This window comes from Ranitomeya variabilis, chromosome 1, assembly GCF_051348905.1.
Source record: "Ranitomeya variabilis isolate aRanVar5 chromosome 1, aRanVar5.hap1, whole genome shotgun sequence".
NCBI classification, from domain to species: Eukaryota; Metazoa; Chordata; class Amphibia; order Anura; family Dendrobatidae; genus Ranitomeya; species Ranitomeya variabilis.
Window position 1 is genome coordinate 652,911,787 of NC_135232.1, and position 17,099 is coordinate 652,928,885.

Here is a 17,099-nt window from a genome sequence, read left to right on the forward strand (position 1 = left end):
TATTTTTAGTTCCATGTCTATGCAGCTGATTGAGCTTCGAGTGATATACAGATACGTCAAAAATTCTGTACTTACAAATTCTTAATTTGTTTTGATTTGAAAAATGGAGTTGGAAGATGTAAATTAAGTTATAGGGGACCTATAACTGGGTCAAAAATGGCCATTTTCTACTTTTATCTTATTCCCACTGCTCCTTTAAGTATGCAATTCTTTTATTTATTTATTTCATTCTGTCATACAGTTTCAGAGCTATGGGTCTTTAAATTAAGTGCTCTGCAAAATTACCCTGTTACCACATCCCCTTGTAGAGACCATCAAAATTTTCATCTAATAAAAAGGCCTATAACTCTCAAATCGGTTAGTATATTAAAAAAAAAATGCCATACTCAGGGGAGCCACAGAAATCAGAGCAAAAACTGGCCATTTTGACCTGGTGACAGGTCTTATTTTACAAAAAGCACAGAAGGAAAACCCCCCAATGATGCTGTGCTTTATAAAAGAATAAAAAAGTAATGCTTTACACAACTGGTATCAGATAACCATGAAGTAGACCTTAAGTTTAGCAAGTTATGATGTTAGTCATATAGACAATGGGCCTGATTCATGAAGATTGGCATTGTGGCTCATGATGCCAGGAGCGTTGGACAAGCAACATACATCTTGATGTGCGTCTCACCACAAATCTTAATCCAGCCCTTGCTGGAGCAAATGCTGCCGCTTATCATGAATTTGACAAGCAGTGGTCGCCATGTCCCTGTCTCGCCATAGCTTTGCCCATGTTGGCGGAGCTGGGTGAAACCAGAATGAAGAAGCAAGAGGTCTCAAGCTTTGACGGTCGAAGCTTTCATGCATCGGGCCCAATGTCTTCCATGCTGCCTACCCCAATATCTGTTTGTTCAGCAGATCACTTTGTATTAATCACTTTTTGGGCTCCTCTTCTTTTTGTTTTTTAACAGCAAAATAAAACTGTATGTGAAAACATATAATGTGCAGAAAACAATCAGGAATGTCTTTGGATTTATTGAAGGGCAGTATGAGCCTGGTAAGTAAATTACAGAAAAATTAAATGAGACTTCACCTTATGTTTAGAAAGCAACCAATTTCCTTAGAAGGAATTTCCTTAATAGGTCTACCAGTATCTCATTGGCAGATGGAGATAAAAGCAAGTTAACAACTGTCCAGAATTGAGCATGACAGACATTAATCAAGAAAATAAAATGGCAGCCTAGCCCATTATTTATTAACTAGATTGTGGCCCGATTCTAATGCATCGGGTATTCTAGAATATGCATGTCCCCGTAGTATATGGACAATGATGATTCCAGAATTCGCAGCAGACTGTGCCCGTCGCTGATTGGTCGAGGCAACCTTTATGACATCATCGTCGCCATGGCAACCATTATGACATCTACGTCGATACTGTGCCCGTCGCTGATTGGTCGAGGCGAATTCGCGGCAGACTGTGCCCGTCGCTGATTGGTCGAGGCAACCTTTATGACATCATCGTCGCCATGCTGTGCCTGGCGGCCTCGACCAATAAGAGACGCGGGATTTCCAGGACAGACAGACAGACAGACAGAAAAACCCTTAGACAATTATATATATAGATTTTTTTATACTCCGCAACCTCTCAAACTACTGATGAACAATCAGGTTTTTTTAAAAAAAATTACAATAATCTGATCCAAGTTAGTTCCTTCAGGACAGTCAGTATTAAGTCAGCATTATGGTCAACTACGAACAGCACCCTGGAGAGCCACACACTGACACCTCCGCTCCATTCACACAGGGATCTTTAGAGCATGATCATCATGATAATCATCTTATAATAAAACTGAATTTCTTAATGGCTACATAAAAAGCATGAAGCATTTTTGTCTCTTTTTTAATGTATAGATCGTTATGTGATTCTGGGCAATCACCGAGATGCTTGGGTGTTTGGTGCCATTGATCCATCCAGTGGGACAGCAACGATGATGGAATTGAGCAGAGCTTTATCAAAGCTACTTCAAAGAGGTAATTACAGAGGGGGAACCACTATATTAACATCTTAAAGGGTATTTCCATTTTGGACATTGATAGCATATCCACAGGAAATGTCATGGGTATCTCAGAGTTGTGAGTCTCTGCTATCTCTAGAACAGGGGTAGAGAGGTATGGGAAGGTTTGATGATCACCATTAACTTGAGATTTTGGAACGCTCACAGAAGTGAATAAAGAGGCCATTTTCCAAATCATACCAGTCACATAAAATGGGTCAGGAACTCCTGTTTTAAAGATAAGCACAAGTCCCAAAGGTGAAATATCCTATAGACATGCACACGTATCAGTATCTAAAACGAGAATGTCATTTTAAGTGGTGAAAATTATGATATCTGTACGATGTCTTTCTGCACACTTTCATCCACCAAACATCAATAGTGATGATGTTGTAAGGTACTAGCAGGAACGCGGGATGCAGTGACGATCAGGAGGCAGAGCAAGAGTTAACAGGTTTTATATTTATAAATGTCTCAACAGTAAATACTCCACACAGGGAGTAAGGGGGTGTAAACATACAGGCCCTCGATGTGTACTGTATATAGCAATAAAGTAAATGCAACGGGTGAAACAACGGATTAACTTATCAGTCTCTGGTTCCTGGACTATGGTGGCTGGAAAATCCCACGATGGCGCTGTAGGTCTCTGACCTGCTCCTGGAGAAAGGTGAAGCACTGTCTCTGTACGGTGGCGAAGTATTCTGGTCTTCTTACGCGTGGTCTTGTGATCCTGGAACAAGGTGCAGAACGAGGAAAGGTCTGCTGCACAGCCAAGGAAGTTCAAAGTCCCGGAATGGAGGCCGCAGTCTCACCGCTGCGAACCGCGTGCAACGCCAGATCAGCGTTGCAAAGAGAGTCAGCAGATATATGATGCACTGACCGGTTAGTGCTGTCGGTGTCGGGGAATATCGGGGAGACAGTCTGAAGAGAGGCAGTCTGTATGTGCGGGGGATGGTGCGCTGCAAAGCGGGCCTGTCAATTGGCGTTGGTCAGCGGAGAGGGAGTCAACCTTCTCCTGTAGCGCACGCTGGGTCCCCGCCAAAAGCCCCGTTTCCCAATGCAGTCTCTTTTATATCACACTCGCCCACAGCAGTCAGGTGCAAAGGTCTACTCCCGTCAGAAAGTGCTTCCCCTGGCAACAATGGTGACAGTCCCGACAGTTCCGGTCCGGACACGCAAGAGAGACTACTATTCTGGTCCATCTTCCTACAATGTCTCTAAGTAATTTGTCAGGGTTGGACTTTTTCAGAGAGATGTGTCTACTTTAAGGCTACATAGCTGTGATGTCACAGAACCTGATGTCATTGCCAGGGATGAAGGCAGGTAGATGGTGACTTCTCAGGGAGTGGAACGACATCTATTGGCGTAAGCAAAGGTGCCAGGTCTATAAATAAAAAATGGCACCATACTTTGCACTTTGCTGTTCAGCGAGATCCAGCAAAAAAAAGAAGAATTTCTTGCAAAATTCTTCACTTTCAATACACTGTCTAGCAGCGTCAAAGAGTATAGAGTTTTGCCGCATTGACAAAGGGAATGAAACACCCAGTTACTAAATTATCTATACATTTCTTGTAGGAATAACAGAGGAATGGCACAAGACAAATCGAACAAAAAAGATGCTCAAATATCCATTACGTCAGGATGGAAGCCAAACAAATGTTTAGCTATCTTAAAGAAGTTGTCCCACAAACAAAGTACACATTAATCCATAGATTTTGGTATATAAATTTCACATCTGGATGTATTAAAAAAAAATATATATATATATACGGTATATATATATATATTTACTATATAATTGTCTAAGGGTCACTTCCGTCTGTCTGTCCTTCTGTCTGTAACGGTTATTCGTTCGCTGATTGGTCTCGCCAGCTGCCTGTCATGGCTGCTGCGACCAATCAGCGACGCGCACAGTCCGGAAGAACGGATCGCGTTATGCCGCGGGTAACGCACTCCGTTACCGCTGCTATTAACCCTGTGTGACCAAGTTTTTTACTATTGACGCGGCCTATGCAGTGCCAATAGTAAAAACATCTAATGTTAAAAATAATAAAAAAAATAAAAAACGATTATATACTCACCTACGCCGCCTTTCCCGCTCCTCGCGATGCAACCGCCACGTTCCGTTGGCAAGGATGGTCTGGCAGAAGGACCTGCCATGACGTCACGGTCATGTGACCGCGACGTCATCACAGGCCCTGCGCGAGCAGGACCTGCCGTGACATCACGGTCATGTGACCGCGATGTCATCACAGGCCCTGCGCGCCGGCACGAGCAGGCTGGGACCGGAAGCTGCCGCCTGTACCTCGCACAGGCGACAGAACTACAAGTATGGTGAGTATGTTAGAACTACAAGGGGCCCTCGGATCGGAAGGTGAGTATGTTTATTTTTTTATTTTTTAACCTGTGACATACGTGGCTGGGCAATATACTATGTAGCTGGGCAATATACTACTTGGCTCTGTGCTGTATACTACATCGCTGTGCAATATACTACATGGCTCTGTGCTGTATTCTACATCACTGGGCAATATACTACGTGGCTGGGCAATATACTACATGGCTGGGCAATATACTACATGGCTGGGCAATATACTACGTCGCTGGGCAATATACTACATCACTGGGCAATATACGTCACTGGGCAATATACTATGTGGCTGGGCAATATACTACGTGGCTGGCCAATATACTACGTGGCTGGGCAATATACTACGTGACTGGGCAATATACTACGTGGCTGGGCAATATACTACGTGGCTGGGCAATATACTACGTGGCTGTCCAATATACTACGTGGCTGGGCAATATACTACGTGACTGGGCAATATAGTACGTCACTGGGCAATATACTATGTGGCTGGGAAATATACTACGTGGCTGGGCAATATGCTACGTGGCTGGGCAATAAACTACGTGGCTGGGCAATATACTACGTGGCTGGGCAATATACTACGTGGCTGGGCAATATACTACGTGGCTGGGCAATATACTATGTGGCTGGGCAATAAACTAAGTGGCTGGGCAATATACTACGTGGCTGGGCAATATACTACGTAGCTGGGCAATATACTACGTGGCTGGGCAATATACTACGTGGCTGGGCAATATACTACGTGGCTGGGCAATATACTACGTGGCTGGGCAATATACTACGTAGCTGGGCAATATACTACGTCACTGGGCAATATACTACGTGTCTGACCAATATACTATGTGGACTGTGCAATATACTACGTGGACATGCATATTCTAGAATACCCGATGCGTTAGAATCGGGCCACCATCTAGTATATATATATATATTCCTGTGCCGAGATAATCTTATAAATGTGCCCCTGCTGTGTACTGCGTAATGGCTGTGTCTGACCGTACAGGAAAATTGTCTGATCATACCACAAGCTCCTGGGCAGGGGAGAAGCAGAAGAGCATACAGACAGGACAGCATGTATAGTGCCTGTTTAAATACTTGTCATATTTCACAGAAGGTACCAACTGTGATCCTGTGCTGTAATGTCCATACTAGGGTTGAGCGAAACGGGTCGTTCATTTTCATAAGTCGCCGACTTTTGGCAAAGTCGGCGTCTCATGAAACCCGACCCGATCCCTGTGCGGGGTCGGCCATGCGGTACGCGATCTTGGCGCTAAAGTCGCGTTTCGTATGACGCGTTTAGCGCCATTTTTTCAGCCAATGAATGAGCGTGGGCAGAGTGATGACATAGGTCTTAGGGGAGTGAACGCCTATCGTCATGTTATCGCTTGTGCGCAGTAGGGATTTGGAATGTGCAATACGAAATTTTCTGTGCTGGGACGGAGGGGAGAGAGAGAGAGAGAGAGAGAGAGAGAGAAAGAGAGAGAATAAAAAACAAAATAAAAAAAAATTTCTTCATTGGGTTTTGTGTTTCGGCCGAAACCCGACTTTTCACGGTGGTTGGCCGATTTCACTCGACTCGACTTTTAAGACAGTCGGGTTTCACAAAACCCGACTCGACCCTAAAAAACTAAAGGTCGCTCAACCCTAGTCCATACTCTCCCCCCCCCCCCCCTCCCAGCCAGGAGTTGTGTGTTTCAGCATGGTCGGGCACATGGATGCATCCATTACACAGGGGCACATTTGTAAGATTATCTCGAGGCAGGAATATATATATTTTTTAACACATCCAATTGTAGAACTTGTATTTTTAGATCTATTAATTAAATTGTACTTTTCTTTTGTAACTATATAGGTGATACAATCCCTTAAAGGGGTTGTCCCATGAACAAAGTGTTCTAGGCATGCTCCATGACCTTCAAAAAGGTAATTAAATTGTGTAGGGATAAAGGAGCAGGATAAGCTATGATATAGGGTGTTACCTTTCATTATCCTGCCTGTGATGATAGTGAAAATAAAGGAAAAACGTCACCCTCAGCGAAGCCTCTGGCAGAGTGCTCCATGACTTGGTTTGTAGGGCAAGCTGGGGTTAAAATGAATATGGTTAGAAAAGTGGGCTCAGAGGGGTTAAAAGTTTAGAGGGGTTGGACAGTATGGGGGATGTTTACAGTTGAGTAGGGTTTATCTGTCTGAGAAGGGGTGGGGGCTAGCAATCAGCAGGAGGCACCAAGATCAAAGGTCCCGACCTCCTGCCCTTAAATTTAGGGGTTAAAGTAAGGTAAAATTAACAAAAATGTTGGATGATGTTATCATTGGGACATTTCGGTGAGCGGTGGTGAGGGGGTTCTTGGAGTTGGTGGCAAAATTGTGGTGGGAGTTGTACATCAGGTGGATGGTAACCTCCCCTTTATGTTTGGATTTGGGTTAATTGCCTGGCGGATTTTAGGGCTCTACAGGGTGGGGTCCCTGAGAGTCGGTGTTATGGAAAAGGTTTTCCAGCAACAGAGGTGCCCCCAAGCCTGTGGTCGTGGCTGGAGGGGTAATGCTGGATGGTTCATTATTATTTACTGGTTTCTGCCAGATTTTGGAGCTCCAAGAACCTCCTTACAAAGAAGTTATTTATTGTAATATTTGTTAATAAAAGGCCGATTTGGCCAATTTATCCAAAGAAAAAGGTGTACGAGTGTTCATTTGGGGGTAAGGGGTAGTTAAAGTGTGGGGTTGATATAGAAGGGAGTTAGTTGGAAAGAAGCATCTACAATATCGCAGTCATGAAAAGTGAGCTCTACAAAATAGAAAGTATGAATCTTATATTACAGCTGGTCTGTTCTTACTTGCACTTCCAAGTCCAATTACTTTTCTTTGAAACATCTGCTGGATAGTTTAAAAAAAATTATTAAAAATTATGAAAATGAGGTGTTCAAGACATCACCGCCGGCATTGACTGGCACTGAATGATAGCACTGGGGGCACTTGAATCAACAATGTCTCCTCTGAAATCCTGCGCAATCACCACATTCTCTACAGATGCACAGAAAAGCCTTTATCTTAGCATTTTCTGGCTGCTCATCCTGCGCATGCGCTGAAAATTTTGCAATAGGCACATGCCTGGGATTTAATGGTAATTTAAAAAGCTAGTTTATTTCAGAGAAAATAGAAAAGAGAGACACACTGGCGCTCACAGATGTCAGGAAGGGATGAAGCTGCTTTTGATATGGAAGGCTCTGTGTCTAATCCTGTTTGAATAGCGTGCAAATTTACCAAAATGAAGTAATCACTGCACTACAAGAGGGCTACAAAAAATGGTACTGATTAGATCGCTCAATGTACCATCATTCTAATAGTATTAAGAGCAAATGGTAAATCAATCAGATGATAGTACTGGTAAGGTCACTCAATGTACCCCCATCCCAGTAGTGTTAAGAGCAAGTGGTAAATCAATCAGGTAAAAGTTTCTGGTAACAATAACTTGTGCTGCCGTATGGTGAGGTATCGTACCGTGGTTTCTAGGTTGTTGCACACACATGCGATGGGAGGTAGAGGCTAGGTGAGCATCCTCCCGTGGTAGCGATACTCCCGGGTTATGAAGTGTCCTTCGAAATACGTTGGTTGATTGACCCCTTCCCGTCCACTAGCTCCCGGGATGTTACGTTACACCACGCCCCCCCCGTGCCACAGTCTTGGCATTGCTTCTAGCCGGAGCACGCCATCAGCCATCATTTTGGCTAATTTATTTCAGTTCTTCATTACAAAAAGTGAAACTCATATATTATATAAAGTCATTACAAACAGTGTGATCTATTTAAAGTGTTTATTTCTGTTTATGTTGATGATTATGGCTTACAGCCAATGACAACCCAAACGTCATTATCTCATTAAATTAGAATACTTTATAACACTAGCTTGAAAAATGATTTTAAAATCTGAAATGTTGGCCTACTGAAATGTAAAGTGGGGGAAATAAGTATTTGATCCCTTGCTGATTTTGTAAGTCTGCCCACTGACAAAAAACATAAGGGTGAATGACCTCAGGGAGATCAAAACATCCAACACCGTGGAGACACCATCACGTGTTTCTCAACACAGTGATCCAGAACACTGCCCCCATCCCTGATGGGAAATATGCAAATGCATGTAGAAAAGCCGCGGAGACACCATCACGTGTTTCTCAACGTAAGCAATGAATAGCCAGGTCTTTCACCGGGAAGGAACAACCACGGGAAGGGCAGCATCCAATAAAGGAAAACCACCTATGCCAAAACATGGTATCCATCCACAGACAGCTGTTTCGGGGTATTTGCCCCTCATCAGTGTGGAGTAGGAAACTGGCTATTAGGAGCAGTGCCTAGTGAAAAGACTATAAACATAAGGATGAATGACCTCAGGGAGATCAAAACATCCAACACCGCGGAGACACCATCACGTGTTTCTCAACACAGTGATCCAGAACACTGCCCCCATCCCTGATGGGAAATATGCAAATGCATGTAGAAAAGCCGCGGAGACACCATCACGTGTTTCTCAACGTAAGCAATGAATAGCCAGGTCTTTCACCGGGAAGGAACAACCACGGGAAGGGCAGCATCCAATAAAGGAAAACCACCTATGCCAAAACATGGTATCCATCCACAGACAGCTGTTTCGGGGTATTTGCCCCTCATCAGTGTGGAGTAGGAAACTGGCTATTAGGAGCAGTGCCTAGTGAAAAGACTATAAACATAAGGATGAATGACCTCAGGGAGATCAAAACATCCAACACCGCGGAGACACCATCACGTGTTTCTCAACACAGTGATCCAAAACACTACCCCCATCCCTGATGGGAAATATGCAAATGCATGTAGAAAAGCCACGGAGACACCATCACGTGTTTCTCAATGCAAGCAATGAATAGCCAGGTCTTTCACCGGGAAGGAACAACCACGGGAAGGGCAGCATCCAATAAAGGAAAACCACCTATGCCAAAACATGGTATCCATCCACAGACAGCTGTTTCGGGGTATTTGCCCCTCATCAGTGTGGAGTAGGAAACTGGCTATTAGGAGCAGTGCCTAGTGAAAAGACTATAAACATAAGGGTGAATGACCTCGGGGAGATCAAAACATCCAACACCGCGGAGACACCATCACGTGTTTCTCAACACAGTGATCCAGAACACTGCCCCCATCCCTGATGGGAAATATGCAAATGCATGTAGAAAAGCCGCGGAGACACCATCACGTGTTTCTCAACGCAAGCAATGAATAGCCAGGTCTTTCACCGGGAAGGAACAACCATGGGAAGAGCAGCATCCAATAAAGGAAAACCACCTATGCCAAAACATGGTATCCCATGTATATAAATTTATTTGCATTTTGCAGTGAGCAAAAAAGTATTTGATCCCCTACCAAACATTAAGAGTTCTGGCTCCTGCAGACCAGTTAGATGCTCATAATGAACTTGTTACCTGCATTAAAGACAGCTGTCTTACATAGTCACCTTTATAAAAGACTCCTGTCCACAGACTCAGTTAATCAGTCAGACTCTAACCTCTACAACATGAGCAAGACCAAAGAGCTTTCTAAGGATGTCAGGCACAAGATCATAGACCTGCACAAAGCTGGAATGGGCTACAAAACCATAAGTAAGATGCTGGGTGAGATGGAGACAACCATTGGTGCAATAGTAAGAAAATGGAAGAAATACAAAATGACTGTCAATCGACATCGACCTGGGGCACCATGCAAAATCTCACCTCGTGGGGTATCCTTGATCATGAGGAAGGTGAAAGTTCAGCCTAAAACACGGGGGGAACTTGTTAATGATCTCAAGGCAGCTGGGACCACAGTCACCAAAAAAACCATTGCTAACACATTATGCTGTAAAGGTTTAAAATCCTACAGTGCCCGCAAGGTTCCCCTGCTCAAGAAGGCAGATGTGTAGGCCCATCTGAGGTTTGCCAATGAACACTTCAATGACTCTCTGAGTGATTGGGAGAAGGTGCTGTGGTCAGATGAGACAAAAATTGAGGTCTTTGGCATTAACTCGACTAGCCGTGTTTGGAGGAAGAGAAATGCTGCCTATGGCACAGGTGTTTTTTGTTAATTATTCTAATTTACTGAGATAATGACTTTAGGGTTTTCATTGGCTGTAAGCCATAATCATCAACATTACCAGAAATAAACATTTGAAATAGATCATTGTTTGTAATGACTCTTTATAATATAGGAGTTTCACTTATTGTATAGAAGAACTGACATAAATTTACTTTTTGATGATATTCTAATTTTGTGAGAAGCACCTGTATGTGACGTTGAGTCACTACTCATGGGCAGTGTGACATTGAGTCACTACTCAAGGGCAAGCCAAGAGATCGGGTAGTCAGGATGTCTGGGGTCACATACCAGGAGGGCCCATAGTACAGAGGGGTGATACAAAAGTGTGGTCAGGTAACAGTCTGGGGGGTCAAATGCCAGGAGGGTATGTCAAAAGCAGAAGGGGAAATCCAAAAGAGTTGTCACAACAAAATCCAGGGTCATCAGCAAGATCAGAGACAGATACAGAGCAAGCAAACACATTTACCTAAAGCAAATCTGCAACTACTAGAAGCTAGCCAGCTAAATACCTTGTAAATGATTATGGATGGGAAGCACCTGAGATAACACCCGCAGAGGAAACCAGATTTAGCAGCAGGGCTGTCAAAGTTTTGACAATCCAGCACACCCCAGGATAAGATTGGATAACTGGTCACTAAATTGGATAAAGGTCACTCACAAAACTGAGTCCAGAACACTCCAGATCCCATAGGGTGGATGAGCAATCACTCACAGCGTTCCTTGACCTCAGTCAATGCAAGCCTATTATAATAATAATAATAATCCATATGCTATCGATTTTAAAGGATCCAGTGCAATTGTTAACACAGTAAGCTGTATGTAGACTTGTATAATTTCATTATTCTGTTTCAATAATTTTTATAAGGATTTTGGAAAAAACAAAAACAATATACACAAAAGATCCTATAGGAAGGGAGAGTAGGGGAAGAAAGATGTCAATATTTTTTAAATTATTGATTAAAAATTAATCTCAGACAGATGCCATATGGATGTAGAAATCAAACATGCGGATGGCATATGGATGACATGCTGATGACAGCATGAATAAAAAATTGTCAGTTTTTTTGAATGAAAATATGATTATTTTTTCTTTTGCTTTTAACTCAGCTCAGGTCATTGTATAGATGAGGCCGTTACTGCCATTTCTGCCTGATAACACCTGTGTCTGAGAGACGACATTATAATTTGCTCAGAATGACTTGTAAAGGAAACAGATGACATTGCTTTGGATTCAATTTAAAGAAACATTTCATTACTTTCATCAATCTAAAGAACGGAGTTGAGATTCTTGACATTCATGAATCCTGGCATCATTGATATCCTGTTATCCGCGTTCTCTGCATTATTGGGCTTGTAATTCAGTGGTGTTACAATAACACCAGGTGGTGGTTGTGTTCTTCTTGGAATCCACAGACAGTATGCAATCTCCTGTCTGCTCATATCTACATGCCATGTACATTAAAACATAGCGTGGGACAACTTGTGGAGGAATATTAGATTATTTCTAAAAAAGCAACCATAGATATTATATTGTGAGTCATTAGGAATCTCCTACTGACACTGTCTCCAGTATAGATAAGAAAAACTTATAAAATATATTGCAACTTTTGAAGTTATGAAACGTTATTTTGAAGAGAAATTTAAGTTGAAATATCAAAAGTGACCATTTTCACAGGAATCAACATGAATATATAAATCATATGCATTGAGCATGCAATAGAGAACCATCCTTTACAATGCAGTTGAGCCTAAGTCATCAGCAATTTATATATTCTGGGTTGTTCCTATGCAGAGGGATATATAGGCCCTCCTATATGTCAATGTCCAAGCCAGCACAAGAACACTGAATCCAGTGGCTGCATGCAGCAGTCACATGCTGTAGTTGTAGCATCAGAGGCTGCAGCAGAATAAACAAAGAAGGCAGAAGCAGGGAGGCTGTGCCAGGGCACTGGTTGGCAGAGGCAGCGCCGGGGCACTGGTTGGCAGAGGCAGCGCTGGGGCACCGATTGGCAGAGGCAGCGCCGGGGCACCGGTTGGCAGAGGCAGCGCCGGGGCACTGGTTGGCAGAGGCAGCGCTGGGGCACCGGTTGGCAGAGGCAGCGCCGGGGCACCGGTTGACAGAGGCAGCGCCGGGGCACTGGTTGGCAGAGGCGGCGCCGGGGCACTGGTTAGCAAAGGCAGCGCCGGGGCACTGGTTGGCTGCTGCTATAGCTATACCCCTGGCTTTTATATTCTTGTCCAAAATAAGAAACAATTTTGTAACTGGATTTTCAGCAAGGCATACAAATAACGACACCCCGGTTCTGGTACCGTTATCTGCAGACTATTGTTTTGTATTCTTGTATTTGCAGCTGGTAAGAGCTGGGCAGTCACATACTAGAAGCCCAGGAGCCACACAGTGCAAAACTCACTTGCTACATGACTATAAATAAAATAAATAAATAATCTTTATTTTTATATAGCGTTAACATATTCCGCAGCGCTTTACAGTTTGCACACATTATCATTGCTGTCCCCGATGGGGCTCAATCTAGATTCCCTATTAGTATGTCTTTGGAATATGGGAGGAAACCGGAGAACCTGGAGGAAACCCACGCAAACACGGGGAGAACATACAAACTCCTTGCAGATGTTGTCCAAGGTGGGATTAGAACACACCTTTTACATTATTGAAAATACTTTAATATTGTAACATTAATAAGGTGATATGTCTTACGTTTATCTTTATATAACGCTTGTCAGATTATCATGGCCTGATGTTAGCAGAAAAAATGGGCTAACAGATTTAGGAATTTTATTAAACATTACATGGTTAAATTGTAGATTGGGTTGTGTGATCGAGCCGCATCCAGACTGAATTCCCTGGTATGCCGGATCATCTGCTGCCTTTTCTTTATTACTGTACTTACTCTCCAGTGTTTATGTGATGAATTCTTCTATTCAGTGGAGACAGCAGAACATTTTCATTACTAGTTCATTTATTATCATTAATCTCAATGTAACTTTCCTGCTCTAGATTTAACTTCCAGTACAATCATTTTGGCTTCCCAAAGTATATAAGGATATTTTATTAATAAAAAAAACCTCTAATATATTATTTACAAGTCATCTCCAAACCAGAGGAAAAATATCTTGCCCATTCCTTTCTTATATCCATTAATATAGACTCACAAGTAAAATATAATATATACCCACTGTATTTGAAAACATAAGAAATCTCTCCATTGTTTGCTACAGGTTGGCGCCCAAGAAGATCTATTTTGTTCTGTAGCTGGGGAGCCGAAGAATATGGACTTATTGGCTCTACAGAGAGTGTAGAAGTGAGTATTCTAGATATTATTTCAACACTTATTTATGGATTGCCCTCCATGCATTTTGCAAAATTTGGCAATATATGCCAAAATAAACATAATCTTGATCTCTTACTAAATCTATAAAGCATTACACTCCTACCATGGTCTACACCAGTGTTTCCCAAACTCCAGTCCTCACGGCCCTCAACACATCATGTTTTCAGGCTTTTGTTTAGTACTGCACAGGTGAGAGAACTTGTGGCAGTTTTTGATGCCTTAATAATATTTGCATCACCTGTGCAATACTAAGGAAATCCTGAAATAATTATCTATTGGGGACCGTGAGGACTGAAGTTAGTGAAACACTGGTCTACACCATAAGTTTGCAACCTTTCAGTACATGCACACTTAGTTGTACACGTCAACATTTTTAGGAGGTTCTCAGATTGCCTCAATGACTTGACTTTAATAGATACATTTAGTTAAAAGAGGTGCACATTATTTTAAAGAGAGTGTATGGCTTAATAAAAAAAAACTCTTTAGTGTTTTTGTATATAGAGTAGATGTCCAATATAGGGCGACAATCATCATTTGACCTTATTTGGCACTGCTATTTCTTATCATTGTTAATGATTTCTAGATTCGTTTTGTTGTCATAATTGATATTTCAGGAGTTAACCAGTCCTCAAAAAACCTGCTAACAAGCCCTATTAGGTGAAGGACATCATAGTAGAAAGATTCTTTGCTCAGTACCCGTTTATGAAGCAGCAGAGCGTTAATAAACTTTAATGGACTTGAAGGGTCCTCAGTGCCATAATTAATTTTCCTTAGTATATGTAGAGACAGTATAACGATCCCGCACCTCATCACCCCGACTGACATCACTGTTACGTCAGTAGGATCATGTAATATAGTCTTCCCACTTACACCAACGTGACGTTCCGCACCTCCTGGGGACACGTAAGGTCAGCTTGGCACAATTTTACACAGACACCCCCTGTCCATATGGCCCAGGGAGGCCAAAACCGAAGATGGTCATAACTCCTTAATGGATGGTTCTAAAGAAGCAGTTTTGGCGCCATCACATCCAACTGTGCTACACATTGAGACCAAACACAATTTTGCTACCTGGCTCCTACTAGCCATTTTACGCATCTCCCCACCCTGCAGTGCTAGAACAGATCGAGACCCTGAAAGGCATTCAGTCCACTCCAGAGATCTCGAAAACATAACCGGTATGTGACCAGGACATATGATAAGTCCATATTCTCCTTATGAAAATATAGTTGACTCAACAAAGCAGTTAGACTGCATGGTATCTATTTTAGAAAACCTATCACAAGGCCAACACCCACAATAAGATCCTGATCAACAGATCAGTGTGAAGCTGCAAGGATAAGTAAAGTAGGTTCAGTGCAAAGGTCATGAAAATCATAAAAGAAAGAGCACCAAAAAGAACCAAGTAATCATAAAATATAAAGCTTTATTGAGGCCAAACTATATAAAACTATATAACTGAGGGTAAGTAGGGATATGACAGAGGTAAGCCAAATAAGGTGGGTCCACAGTAGGAGTCAGGTAAACCAGCAGGCATATAAAAGGTAAACAGTTTTGCTCAAAACATGCAAGTGCATAGGTGCAATATAACATACCCAATGATATAGCCTAAAGAATACGTGTGTCCATATCAGGGAATAAAGCAAATGTCCAAGAAGGCTGTATACCACATCAAGTACAAAAAGTGCAGAGCAAAAAGGGGTGAAAACAAATAGTACAGTATTTGCCTAAAAGGTACCTGAGACTCTGTGGTGCCACCTGTCCCATATCTATTTTGCAAGCAAGTCTCTTTGTTCTGAGCTTAGCTAGCACAAGGTGTGAGATCTGTCACTCACAGCCTTTTGAGGCTTGACCCAGTGTTGAGATAGGTGTCCGGTTACAGCTGCACATGGGAATGGGGCTTTATAATCCCATGCCAAATAGCATATAAATCATTGACATGAAGTCAATGGTCTGCCAGGAAAGCAACTTAGTTGACAAAGCTAACATACAGCTGCTGCTGACAGGGAGAACATTAAATTTGGGGGTGTCGGGTGTTGGACCCTTACTAATCTGATATTGATGACTTACCCTAAGGGTGGATATTAAAAAACTACCAATGTGAAGGACTACAGCCCCATGATTGACCTTCCTCTCTCAGACATTATCTCTATAAAATGAGAGTCTGCCTGCTCATCTCCCTCACTCAATTTTTCAACAGCAAAGAGGAGTAGCAGCACTCTGATTAAAAAAAAACCTTTCATATTCACCCATGTTTCAACCCTTCATGGAGCCTTTTATCAAATGTCATTTTTTTATTCTGTCTCCTAAGTATAGACTTACTTGGTCACGGTTATGTTTTTTGCTTTCCCCCCTGAGGACTGTTATTACACAGTGCTACACTTATTGTTGTGATTTCCCCTTTATAAAAAGTGCTATGCTGTAATTACTGTCTTCACTTACAACACAGATCTGCTATTGAAACTTCTCTGCTGCTTGCTGACTGCTTTATTGCTACCCCGCATGAGAAACAAGATTACTACAGTAAGAGGATAGGAAGGGTGAGAGACCTAGAGCAATGGAGATAAGAGACATATGCAATGTCCTATACTACAGAAAAGGGGAAATAAGAGATAAAGTGTTCAAAACTGCAGGACAATGCATTAGCAAGAGAAACAGTGGAAGCATAGCCATGCGACTGCACACGAGACTGGTTCATAGAGGCATTCAACAGTTCATTAGCACATAAGTTTTAAACAATGGTGAATAAAGACATACAGTACCTGTAGAGAGATCCTAAATATGTGATGAATATGCCCTTCTTTCCATTCATAGCCTAGGAGTATAAAGGCATAAAAAGTCTACATCACATATAGAAAGATCAGTCTTGATAGAGAGGGGATTATAACAACAAGGAGCTTGATGCTGGATGACAGAGGGTTACAGTACATTTAGAAAGGACAGGAAAGACAGAAAAGGTGTAGGCATGTATATTTTTTTTATAATCTAATTTAAGACCTTTGTTCAATGACGACATTGGGGGAGCTTCGACAATGTAGAGTCAGTATGGGTCAATGTACATGGGGACGGCAATAATGGAAAGCTGCCAATTAGAGTTTGCTACAAGCCTCCTAATATACCGTATTTTTCCGACTATAAGATGCGCTTTTCCCCAAAAAAAACTGTGAGGAAAATGGGGGGTGCGTCTTATAATGCTGGCTTACCGGCAGTGTGGCGGTGGCAGAGGTGCGGGGATGATGTGGCG

At 42.4% G+C, this 17,099-nt stretch overlaps 1 protein-coding gene across 3 annotated transcripts in view; it reads left to right on the plus strand.

Annotated features, from left to right (window-relative positions):
• Positions 1-17,099, plus strand: part of LOC143774783 (putative N-acetylated-alpha-linked acidic dipeptidase) — a 236,518-nt gene that overhangs the window by 154,750 nt on the left and 64,669 nt on the right. For 2 of the 3 annotated variants that reach the window (XM_077262561.1, XM_077262553.1), the window contains 3 exons: positions 957-1,042; positions 1,897-2,016; positions 13,743-13,825. In XM_077262561.1, coding sequence (XP_077118676.1) covers positions 957-1,042; positions 1,897-2,016; positions 13,743-13,825 — 289 coding nt within the window. The remainder of the gene's footprint in view (positions 1-956; positions 1,043-1,896; positions 2,017-13,742; positions 13,826-17,099) is intronic. The other variant, XM_077262567.1, reaches the window with a different exon arrangement.